The sequence below is a fragment of the Erinaceus europaeus genome, chromosome 2 (genome assembly GCF_950295315.1).
Source record: "Erinaceus europaeus chromosome 2, mEriEur2.1, whole genome shotgun sequence".
NCBI classification, from domain to species: Eukaryota; Metazoa; Chordata; class Mammalia; order Eulipotyphla; family Erinaceidae; genus Erinaceus; species Erinaceus europaeus.
The window spans coordinates 202634483-202646760 of record NC_080163.1 but is presented as its reverse complement, the minus strand read 5'-3'; the positions used below and the strand labels follow the sequence as shown (position 1 = coordinate 202646760).

Genomic DNA, 12278 nt, shown 5'->3' with positions numbered 1-12278 from the left:
CTCTGGTCATCTTCCCCTAATATTTCTCCCCCTCTGAGAGGATGGACCAAGATTCTTTCTGGGGAGCAGAAGGTGGGAGTTCTGGCTTCTGTCATTGCTTCTCCGCTGGACATGGGTTTGGCAGGTGGATCCACACCCCCAGCCTGTCTCTGTCTGTCCTAGTGGGGCAGGGCTCTGGGGAGGGGAGGCTCCAGGACACATGGGTGAGGGCGTCTGCCCAGGGAAGTCTGGTTGGAATCATAGTAGCATCTGCAACTTGGTTGCTGAAAGGCAGTAAGATATAAAATAGGATAAAATGTTTAATGAACAGGAATCATAAAGTAGGACTAGATCAGATGAAAATAGGGATTTTAGAGTGGAAAAAATCTAGTAAGTTTATTGTACGTATATTTCTAGGGACCCATGACTTTAGTAATTTTAAAAAATTTTTATTTATAAAAAGGAAACACTGGGAGTTGGGCTGTAGCGCAGCGGGTTAAGCGCGGGTGGCGCGAAGCACAAGGACCGGCATAAGGATCCCGGTTCAAACCCCGGCTCCCCACCTGCAGGGGAGTCGCTTCACAGGCGGTGAAGCAGGTCTGCAGGTGTCTGTCTTTCTCTCCCCCTCTCTGTCTTCCCCTCCTCTCTCCATTTCTCTCTGTCCTATCCAACAACGACAACAACAATAATAACTACAACAATAAAAACAACAAGGGCAACAAAAGGGGATAAATAAATAAAATAAATATTTTTAAAAAATAAAAAAAAGGAAACATTGATAAAACCATAGGATAAGAGGGGTACAACTCTACACGATTCCCACCACCAGAACTCCGTATCCCCTCCCCTCTCCTGATAGCTTTCCTATTCTTTACCCTTCTGTAAGCATGGATCCAGGGTCACTGTGGGATGCAGAAGATGGGAGGTCTGGCTTCTGTAATTGCTTCCCCGCTAAGCATGGGTGCACAAGGAAGGGCGCCAGGATCCTGGTTCGAGCCCCCGAGTCCCCACCTGCAGGGGAGTCACTTCACAGGCAGTGAAGCAGGTCTGCAGGTGTCTATCTTTCTCTCCCCCTCTCTGTCTTCCCCTCCTCTCTCCATTTCTCTCTGTCCTATCCAAGAACGACGACATCAATAACCACAACAATAATAACTACAACAATAAAGCAACAAGGGCAGCAAAAGGGAATAAATAAATATTCGTGGCGGGGGGGGGGGGAGAGCGGGCATGAAACACGCAGAGGCAAAGCGATGACATAGCTGTGAGCGGAGTGGGTTTCCCTGACAAGAGGATGGAGGACTCTGAGTACAGACAACATGCGTCTGGACCACACTCACTCTGTCACACTGGCTTGGACACGGGACCCTCCCTGTGGCTTTGTGCTTGGGTTTCAGGATGCCATGCCCCTGGCACTGCGGTGTGTGATGCAACTTCGGAAGATAGCACTCAGCGGAGATGAGGAGCCGGGCCCCCCAGAGGGCCCCCAGAGCCCGCCAAACCCCTGGGATGACTTTGTGAGTTCCCCCTACTCCCCTCCCCGATGCAAAGAAAAGGCCAGGGCTGAGAGACAAAGCTGCTCTCCATTCATTTTGCTGAAGTTTAACATGAAACACACGCTCAAGCGGACAGCAGGGGCAAAGCCAGGAGTGTTATCAGGTGTTAACACAGTGTGTTATCAGGTGGCCCCGATGAGGCTCTCGGGGTGCTGGGAATAAAGGAGGACCCCAGGCGGGGTTCTGTGGGTGTTCAAGGTTTGTGGGGTGCTTGTGGGTGCGGCTTTGACAACAGCTTTGCTGTCTGCACGGGATGCGGCAAAAGTGCTTTTTCTTAGTCAGAATGCGGTGCAGCCTTTCTTTTCTCTATTTCTTTCTTTCTTCTTCTTCTTCTTCTCCTTCTTCTCCTTCTCCTTCTCCTTCTCCTTCTCCTTCTCCTTCTCCTTCTCCTTCTCCTTCTCCTTCTCCTTCTTTTTATTATGACCAGAGTTATCGCTGGGGCTTGGTGCCGGCATTACAAATCCACTGCTCCTGGAGGCTATTTTTCCCCTTTTGTTGCCCTTGTTGTTTATCGTTGCTGTTGTTATTATTGTTGTTGTAGTTATTATTGTTGTTATTAATGTCGTCGTTGCCGGATAGGACAGAGAGAAATGGAGAGAGGAGGGGAAGACAGAGAGGGGGAGAGAAAGACAGACACCTGCAGACCTGCTTCACCGCCTTTGAAGCGACTCCCCTGCAGGTGGGGAGCCGGGGGCTCGAACCGAGATCCTTATGCCGGTCCTTGCGCTTGGCGCCACCTGCGCTTAACCCGCTGCGCCACTGCCGCCCCCCCCCCCTTTTTCTTAGTTTAATAAGACAGAGAAAAGGTGGAAAAGGAGGAGGAGGAGACAGAGGGAGAAAGAGAGGCACCTGCAGTCCTGCCTCCTCACTGGTGACGCTTCCTCCTTGCAGGTGGGAACCAGGCACCAGAAACCAGGTTCTTGTGGCACCGCCGCCAGCTTCCTAAATATGTTATTTATTCATTCATCCATGCATTTATTTATTTATTTATTTAGTGTAGAGTCAGAAATGGAGAGGGAAGAGAGAGAGAGAGAAAGAGAAAGACACCTGCAACTCTGTTTCACTACCCGTGAAGATTCCCTCCTGCAAGTGAGGAGCAGGGGAGGGACTGGAACCTGGGTCTTGATGCCCAGTAGTTAACAGGCGCAGTCTATGGGGTGCACACCGCCCCGTCTTCCTGCCCGCCCGCCCCCCTCCCCTCAGCCCCCTTCCCTGGATGATCTCCTCTCCCTAACAGGCGGCCCAGCTGCAGAGGCAGGTCCTGGGACCCCTGGGGGCCCTGTTGAGCCTGTTCTCCGGGCCCCAGAAGCTCATCCAGAAACGCTACGACAAGCTGCTGGACTACGAGGGCGGCGCCCAGGGGGGCCTGGCACGCAGGGAGTTCGAGGCCCTCAACGCGCAGCTGGTGGAAGAGCTGCAGGTGTTCAACCGAGCTGCCCGCGGCCTCCTGCTCAGCTGCCTGCACAGCCTGCTGGCCCTGCTGCGGGCCCTGGCCGGCCAGGCTCGGGGCCTCTACTTGGCCCCCGGCGGCCTGCAGGTGAGCTGGGGTGCAGGGAGAGCCTGAGGGTGCTTCTAACATCGCAGGAGATACACTCTGGAACTCTCGGAGCTGGAAAGCGATTCCAAGTGTTTTTACTCAGAAAAGCAGCTGTATATATACTCGCCAAGGAGGGTGGAAATAGGGTGTGACATAGAGAGGGTGGAGCGAAAAGACAGTGGTGGAGATCAGGGTGTCCTAGGAGAGGGGCGGAGCAAAAAGACATCATGAACCAGTGGGGATTAAACCAGTGCCCTGGAGGCAGGGCGGTGCTTAGTTCTTCTTCTTCTAGCGTTTGCCCTTCTTCCGTAGCCAGTCAACAGCGTCAGGTTGAGCCTGATGTCAAGTTTCCAGACCTCCTTTGAATCTGGAGAGGTGGCCGTCATTGACTATGTGGGTCATAGTCTGTCTGGAGCTGCAGGGGCAGTTCGGGTCGTCTCTGGCTCCCCAGCGATGGAACATAGCGGCACACCGGCCATGGCCTGTTCCATAGCGATTGAGGAGGGCCCGATCATAACATGCTAGGTCAAAGCCGGGTTGACGCTCGCAGGGGTCTGTGATGAGGTGTTTGTTCTTGACCTCAGCTGACTGCCAACTCTGTTTCCAAGAGACTGGAACAGAGAAGTTCAGTGTAGGCGTAGGGGACCAGATTGGGTGATGAGACGTCAAGCATTGGACAGGGTGGGCGAAGATGGTGGTGCTTAGTTAACAGTGGTTATGTAAATAGACCGCAGCTTTAAGTGGGATCAAACCAATGCCCTGCAGGCATGCTGGTGCTTAGTTAAGCAGGAATAGAGACAGAAGCTTTAAGCCGGGGGAGCTGGCATACTACCCAACACTAGGCACCCAGTGTGAGCGTGGGTGGGTGGCCTCTGTCCAGTTCATTTCTTTAATTCATTGGCACGTGCGTGGTTTATAGTATAGTCCTTTTTCTTTTCGATTTTTTAATTATTTTAATTTGTTTTTTATTTTTATTTTACATCTTTATTTTATTTATTGGGTAGAGACAGTCAGATATCAAGAGGGAAGGAGGTGATAGAGAGGAAGAGACAGTGGTCCGGGAGGTGGCACAGTGGCTAAGGCACTAGACTCTCAAGCATGAGGTCCTGAGTTGAATCCCCAGCAGCACATGTACTAGAGTGATGTCTGGTTCTTTCTCTCTCTCCTATCTTTCTCATTAATAAATAAATAAAATCTTAAAAAAAAAAAAAAAGAGGGAGAGACAGAGAGACCCCTGCAGCCCTGCTTCACCACTCACAAAGCTTTCCCCCTGCAGGTGGGGACCCGGGGCTTGAACCCAGGTCCTTGCGCATTGTAACGTGTGCGCTCAACCAGATGTGCCACCACCTGGCCCCATCCTTTATCTTTATTAATGAGAGTTTATTTGTGTCTATTGTATAGGTAGGTGACAAAAATTGGTAACAGGCATTGTGTAATAATCCTGCTCTTGGTGGCAAAAAGCAGAGTTTATGATTCTTTATTAGTAGTAGTAGATAGAGACAGAGAGAAATTGACAGGGGAGGGGGAGACAGAGAGAGGAAGAGAGGCAACTGCAGCCCTACTTCACCACTCGTGAAGCTTTCCTCCATAGGTGGGGACCAGGGGCTTGAACCTGGGTCCTTGTGCACTGTAATATGTGCACTTAACCAGGTGAGTCACTACCTGGCCCCAAGTTTATAATTCTTTAAAAAAAAAATTAAAGATTTGTGTAATTAAATAGATTACTTATTACGGATGTTTAGGTTTTTTTATCTAAAAACTTTGAGATATACAAATACATTCTGATGCATAACTATCTTGATTCCATCCTGACTTTTCCTGGGCAGGCGCCCTCCCCCATGTGTCCTGGAACGTCCCCTCCCCAGAGCCCTGCCCCACTAGGGACAGACAGACACAGGCTGGGGGTGTGGATCCACCTGCCAACACCCATGTCCAGTGGAGAAGCAATTATAGTCTTTTAAAATTTTAATTAGTGATTTAATATTGGTTTACACTATTGTGAGGCAATAAGGATACAATTCCATACAGCTCTCACAACTAGAGTTCTGTGTCCCATCCCCTCCAGTAGAAACTTCCCTATTATTTTACCCCACCGGGAGGATGAACCAAAATTCTTTCTTGGATACAGAAGGTGGGAGTTCTGGCTTCTGTAATTGCTCCTCTACTGGACAGATGAATCCACACCCCGAGACTGTTTCTGTCTTTCCCTAGTGGGGCAGGGCTCTGGAGAGGGGAGACTTTGGGACACATGGGTGGGGTCGCCTGCCCAGAGAGGTCAGGATGGAATCATACTAGCATCTGAAACTGGGTGGCTGAAAGGCAGTAAGTTATGAGGCAGGACAAATTGTTTAATAAGCTAGAATCAAAACTTAGGAATAGAGTAGATGAGAATAGGGATCTCAGGGCGAAAAGAAGCTGGGAAGTCTATTTTCAGTCTGTTCCAAGGGGCCCATGACTTTAGTAATTTTTGCCTGAGCCTGATAGCTAACATACAGGTGGACTCAGAAACATTGTCTGGGAAGATGGTGTCAGAGTTGAGAACAGGACTAGAAAGTTGGGTTAGGGTTAGAGAGTAGCTCCCCCAAGTAGGGTCTTTCTCCTGCTGTCATCAAAGTAACTAGGTCAACAGCCTTAGAATCTGCTACTTCTGCCTAAGACTGCTGTTAACTCAAACAAGTCGTACTGTCTTCATGTAGAAAATAGTAATAATAATAATAATAATAATAATAATAATAATAATAATAATAACTCTGCTAGGCACTATAAGAAGTTAACTTTTTAATTTCCTCGATCAGTCTGAGAAAAGGTGAGTTAGGGTCTGCCGGCTTCTCCCGGGACACCCTGCCTGGACTCCATCAAGAAGTGGCCAGCGGCTGTCAGCTGCCCTAGCTGTTAGCTTCCATCATCAGCCCACACTGCAAACCTCTGAAAGTTCTTGACTTTCCCCAATTTTTCGCAGAGGAGCTGCGTTCTGCGTCCTCAGTTCTCCCTCTCTCTCCCTCCCTCCCTCTCCCCCGCCTCTCAATTTTTGCTTATTTATCACTGGATAGACACAGAGAGAAACTGAAAGGGGAGGGAGGGGGAGATGGAGAGGGAAAGAGACACAGAGACACCTGCAGCCCTGCTTCACCACTCATAAAGCTTTCCCCCTGCAGGTAGGGACCCAGGGCCTGAACCCAGGTCCTTGAGCACTGTAATGTGAGTGCTTAACCAGGTTTCCAGCTGGCCCCTCATCCTCAGTTCTCCATCACAGTCCAATCAAGGCAGCACCCTGTCTGCCTTGGTGGTCCTGTGGGAACTGTGTGGTCTCCCTCCTGCCTCCAGGTGCCCCCATCGGTCCCACACATTTCTGAGATTCAGAGCCCAGTGCTGGAAGAGGTTCACAGCCTGGGCTTTGTAAAGGACAACAGCGCCACCTTCATCGAGAGGAAGCTCAGCTTTGAGAAGAAGAAACCTGCTCAGATGCTGGTGAGTCTGGTGGCAGGGGTGACAGAGACAGCCAGCACTTCTCCATGGGGCATCACTGTCCCTGTGGCTTCTCTCCTCCCAGCAGCCTGTGAATTACTCGCTTATTAGAATCAGATATTGAAAAAGTCGTGATGTATTTTTTCTATGTGAAAAATGTGTAATTATAGGTCTGCCTCTTTTTTATCTCATTAATGATTTAATACTGACTTACAAAATTACAAGATAACAGGGGTCTGATTCCACACCGTTCCTACCACCTGAATTCTGTGTCCCCTTTCCTTCTCCTTTTTTTAAAAAAAGATTTATTTATTCCCTTTTGTTGCCCTTGTTGTTTGTTTTGTTGTTGTAGTTATTGTTGTTGTTATTGATGTCGTTGGATAGGACAGAGAGGAATGGAGAGAGGAGAGGAAGACAGAGAGCATGAAAGTGCCCCGGCCAGCGGGGCGGTGAACAGGAGCTAGGAACCCACGAAACCTGGAATGAAAGGGACAGGAGACACAAGAAATGACAGCAAGACAGGACTCTGATCAAGCTGCAAAATTTTATTGTGTCCACAGGCATTTTAAGGCTTTGCGGAAGGGGGCGCATAGGGGGAGGGGGGAGGCAGAGATCGCGGTGGAGGGTCCCTTGCAACTATTTCTGTTAAACTATAACTATATGGTATGTCACTATAACTATATGGTATGTCACTTAGTTTCTGGCAAACATCCTTCCTACGGGAATTAGAAACTTATCTCGAGGGCTTCTGTTGTTTCAAGGCTTAGCTTCTATCAAGCAGAGAAATGGCTTCTGGCATGAAAGGAAGAAAGACACCTGCAGACCTGCTTCACCACTTGTGAAGCAAGTCCCCTGCAGGTGGGGAACCGGGAGCTCAAACTGGGATCCTTATGCTGGTCCTTGTACTTCAGGCCATGTGCATTTAACCCACTGCACTGCCACCCAAATCCTCCATTTTTTTTTTTTTTATGGTTCTGCCTTCTTTTCTTTTCTAAGTCACACCTGCACCTGTTACTACTTCCAGGTGTCCTTCCTCCCCCCTCCCCGGGCCTTGATGAAATTGGAGTTCAGAGCCCTCTGTTTATCTTCCCCTGACATTCTCCCCCCTCTGAAGGTATGGACCCAAATTCTATTTATTTTTATTTTTATTTGTGAGAAAGATAGGAGGAGAGAGAAAGAACCAGACATCACTCTGGCACATGTGCTGCTGGGGATCAAACTTGGGACCTTATGCTTGAGAGTCCAAAGCTTTATCACTGTGCCACCTCCCAGACCACTGGACCCCAATTCTTTATGGGGAGCAGAAGGTGGGAGTTCTGGCTTCTGTCATTACTTCTCCACTGGACATGGGTGTTGGCAGGTGGATCCACACCCCCAGCCTGTCTCTGTCTGTCCCTAGTGGGGCAGAGCTCTGTGGAGGGGAGGCTTCAGGACACATGGGTGAGGGCGTCTGCCCAGGGAGGTCAGGATGGAATCATGGTGGCATCTGCAACTTGGTGGCTGAAAGGCAGTAAGATAGGAAGCAGGACAGCCAAAAAGTAGGACTAGAGCAGCTGAGAATTAATAAGGACTATAGGGTGGCCAGAAGCCCTTGATGTGTTCATAGGTCTACTTCTGCCTTGTACACACCGTGCTCCAAATTCCCTGCAACAGTACCAGGCTCAAGGTAGTCTCTCTATAAACATCTGATGAGTATGTCTGGGTGGTGGTGCACCTGGTTGAGCACACACGTCACAGTGCCCCAGGACCTTGGTTCAAGTCTCTAGTCCTCACCTGCAGAGGGCAATGCTTCACAAGTGTTGAAGCAGAGCTTCTGTTGTCTCTGTCTCTGTCTCAGTCCCTGTCCCCTCTGTTTCTCTCTGTCTCTATCCAACATATAAATAAGATATTTATGCAGGTGCAGGTGTCTCTCTGTCTCTCTCCCTTTCTATCTCCCCCCTCCCCTGTCAATTTCTCTGTCTCTAACCGATAATAAATAAAAACAAATCTTCTGGCAGGGGTGTTGTTGTTTTATGTTTGTTTTGTTTTGTCTTTATTTCACTACTCCTGCCACCAAAAGCCCGTGCCTCCACCCCTGTGCCAATAGATAGCCACTATAGTTCTCCTGGCTCAGACTCCAGCCTGCAGGAAGCTTCCCCGTGTGAAAGCCCTCCCCAGAGAAGAGCTCTGTGCATATTTTGTCCTGTTTCCACCTTCCCCTCTCCCAGCCAGAAACTCGCCCGCAGACAGACACTCACCGCTCCAGACTCCTGTCGGTCTACAGTGCTGGGGAGCTCTACCAGGCCAAGCGCAGATGCAACGCCACCCAGGAGCAGGACATTCCCCTGCTGGAGGGGGAGCTGGTGGCCGTGCTGGAGCAGAAGGACCCCCTGGGCAGTTCCAGCAGGTGGCTGGTGGACACAGGAGGTGCGACTGGGGACGCAGGTGCCCGGGGGAGGCGGCGTGTGGGGTGTGGTGCCGGTGGCCCCCGATCACTGTCCTCTCCCTCCCGTGAAGTCGCGAAGGGCTACGTGTACGCCTGCTTCCTGAGGCCCTATGACCCCGCCAGGAGCCGCTTCTGCGACAACGATGACGACTTTGAGAATATCAGCCTTTTCGTGTCCTCGAGGCCGGCTGGGGACAGTGGGACTGACAGCGGGACCGGTGACCCCAGCTCTTCTCTCGGCGGCACTCGCGGGAAATCCGAGAGCAGTGGGGATGCTGAGGGCTTCCAGGAGGTGGAGGAACAGGTGGGTGGCCTGGGGCCAGGGGGGTTGTGTCCACTTGGTCTCTAAGGAGTCCGGCATTTGGGGCAGTTCCTCCCTGGGCACCTTTGTGCCCAGGATTTTATGCCTGGAGCCCATGGGGATGGTGATTCTGACCATGTGGAATTGGCATGAGAACTGGAGATAATGTGTGTGTGTATGTGTGCGTGTGTGTGTGCGTGTGCGTGTGCCTGTGCCTGTGCCTGTACGTGTATGTGTGTGTCTCCACATGCACTGTGTCTGGCTGCTGTTACCATGGTGGCTGTACCCGTGTGCGTGACGTGGGGACAGTCCGTGCAGCCCTCGTTGTGGTCCTCTCAAGCACATGGGGTCGCCCTCCACTCTTCTAAGAGCCAAGTCTCAGTCTTACCTGCTGAGCCCTCCCCACACCTCCCTACCTCTCCCCTGCCCTGCCCCAGTCCCTGGGCAAAGGCTTCCGCGAGAAGTCTCTCTCACAAGACCGGGCAGTTCATTCTATATAACCCCAGGGTCCTTGCGCTGCACAGAAAGTTTCAGTCTGCTCTAATATGCGGCAGGAGAGCTAGCATGATGGTTATGCAAACAGACTCTCCTGCCTGAGGCTCCAAGGTCCCAGGTTCAATCCGCCCTGCACCACTGGAAACCAGATTTGAGCACTTCTCAGTGCTCAGAAAAGAGAGAAAGAGAGAGACAGAGAGAGAGAGAGGAATGAAGGAAGGAAGGAAGGAAGGGAGGAAGGAAGGAAGGAAGGTGGAGAAAGGGGGAAAGAAAGAAATAAAAGGAAGGAAGAGAAAGAAAAATAGGAGAACAGGGAGGAAGGGAAAAGTATGGAAGGAAGGAGAGAAAGAGAGAAAGAAATGAAAGGAAGGAAAAAGTAAGAAAGGGGAAGGGAAAGAAAGAAACAAAAAGAAAGAAAGAAAGAAGGCAAGAAAGAAAGGAAGGAAGAAAGAAAAAGAAGAGAGAGAATAAGTATGAAGAGGGAGAGGGAAAAGGAAGGAAGGAAGGAAGGAAGGAAGGGAGGGAGGGAGGGAGGGAGGGAGGAAGGAAGGAAGGAAGGAAGGAAGGAAGGAAGGGAGGGAGGGAGATGGAGAGAAATGACTAGCATTCCTTCCCAAAGCCCGGGAATCTCACTGTGTCTCTGAACGCGGCTGCAGTCAGGACACCCACAGTGGGGTTCCCGCTGCGACTCACACCCAGCCGCCCTGCCCAGATCTTCTATGCAGTCCACGCCTTCGAGGCCCGCAGCGCCCAGGAGCTCAGCCTGCAGGAGTACCAGAGGGTGCACGTCCTCCGCCTCTGTGACCTCAGCGGCAATGAGCAGTGGTGGCTGGCGGAGGCGCAGGGCCAGAAGGGCTATGTGCCCGCCAGCTACCTCCGGAGGATGACGTATGCCTAGGACACCCTTCCACCCTCGAGCGAGCTGCGGATGGACCCACTACCTCATCAGACTGATGGCGAGGACATTCTGGCCTGGACGCCAGGAAGCCTCCCGCCTAGGCGAACAGGAGGGTTGTATCGGGGGTCTGAGGAAGACCTTGAATTGTAGCTGGATGGTTCACAAGGCAGCGTGAAGAGCACACACTGAATGAAACACTCAGCAAACAGTTCCCATTACCTGCGACTGGAAAGTGGAGTCTTTGACACAAAAAGCCGATGTGTTTGTTTCAGCATTGCTGAAGGCTGGCTTGAAGGACAGGGCTTTTATTCATTTCCTTACTTATTTTTAGGTTTTTATGTCCTCTTTTAAAAATAGTATCTTTATTTACTTATTTGATAGAGACAGCCAGAAATCAAGAGGGGTGGGGGGGGGGCGGAGAGGGAGAGGGAGAGGGAGAGGGAGAGGGAGAGGGAGAGGGAGAGGGAGAGAGAAACCTGCAGCCCTGCTTCACCACTCACAAAGCTTTCCCCCTACAGATAGGAACCAGGGACTCGATTCTGGGTCCTTGCACATTGTAACATGTGTGCTGAACCAGGTGCACCACCACCTGGTCCCTCTTTTATTTTTAATTTTTATTATCTTTATTTTTTTATTTCTTGGATAGAGATAACCAGAAATCAAGAGGGAAGAGGGAGATAGAAAAGTAGAGAGACAGAGAGACACCTGTAGCCCTGCTTTACCACTTGCAAAGCTTTCCCCCTGCAAGTGGGAGCCAGGGGCTTGAACCCTGGTCCTTGTGCACTGTAATATGTGCGCTCACCTAGATGTGTTATTATCTGGGCCCCTCCCACCAGTGCTGCAAATGTTTTTGCCTTTCTTATTTGTTTCTTGTGTACATGTGCATGTATATACACATATCCATCATATGGTTTATACATGAAAGAGTTTAAATAAGGAGCTAGGTGGTGGTACACCTACTAGGGCACACACATGACCCAACACAAAGGACTTGGGTTCAAGCCCCGTCTCTGTCTGTAAGGTGAAATCTTCATGAGTCGTGAAGCAGTGTTGCAGGTGTCCTTCTCTCTCCCTATTTCTCTCTGTCTGTTAGAAAGGAATGGGTGTGGGGAAGGGGAAGGAAATAAATTAGCTACTAGAGGTCCACCTGGTTAAGCGCTCACATTACAGTGCACAAGGACCCAGGTTCAAACCCCTGGTCCCCACCTGCAGGGGAAAGCTTCACAAGTGGTAAAGCAGGGATGCAGGGGTCTCTCTGTCTCTTTTCCTCTCTATCTCCCCCTTCCACTCTATTTTTCTCTGTCTCTATCCTATAATATAAATGACTAAATGACTACTGGAAGTCATCATACAGGTACTGAACACCAGAGATAACTCCAGTGACAAAAAAAAAAGGCAACATTGTAAATACTCGTAAAAATAAATTACCCAGCAACTAGAAATCTCATACATGGATCTTTCCCTCTTTGATATAAAGCTTTGAATGAACAAACTGAATTCACATCCATGATCTTTTTCTTTCTTTTTTTAAAAGTATTTTATTTATTGTATTTTTGAGAGATACAGTGAAAGACACAGAGAGAAATACCAGAGCACTGCTCAGGTCTGGCTTATGGTGGTGCGGG

General features: G+C 50.1%; 1 protein-coding gene across 4 annotated transcripts in view; it reads left to right on the top strand.

Moving 5' to 3' along the window:
• ARHGEF38 (Rho guanine nucleotide exchange factor 38) overlaps positions 1–12278 on the top strand; it is an 88006-nt gene that overhangs the window by 66214 nt on the left and 9514 nt on the right. For 2 of the 4 annotated variants that reach the window (XM_060186316.1, XM_060186314.1), the window contains 6 exons: positions 1374–1493; positions 2770–3069; positions 6394–6537; positions 8742–8940; positions 9031–9263; positions 10375–10673. In XM_060186316.1, coding sequence (XP_060042299.1) covers positions 1374–1493; positions 2770–3069; positions 6394–6537; positions 8742–8940; positions 9031–9263; positions 10375–10653 — 1275 coding nt within the window. In that variant the 3' untranslated portion in view covers positions 10654–10673. Of the gene's footprint in view, positions 1–1373; positions 1494–2769; positions 3070–6393; positions 6538–8741; positions 8941–9030; positions 9264–10374; positions 10674–12278 lie in introns of those variants that run through there. The other 2 variants (XM_060186315.1, XM_060186317.1) reach the window with 2 other exon arrangements.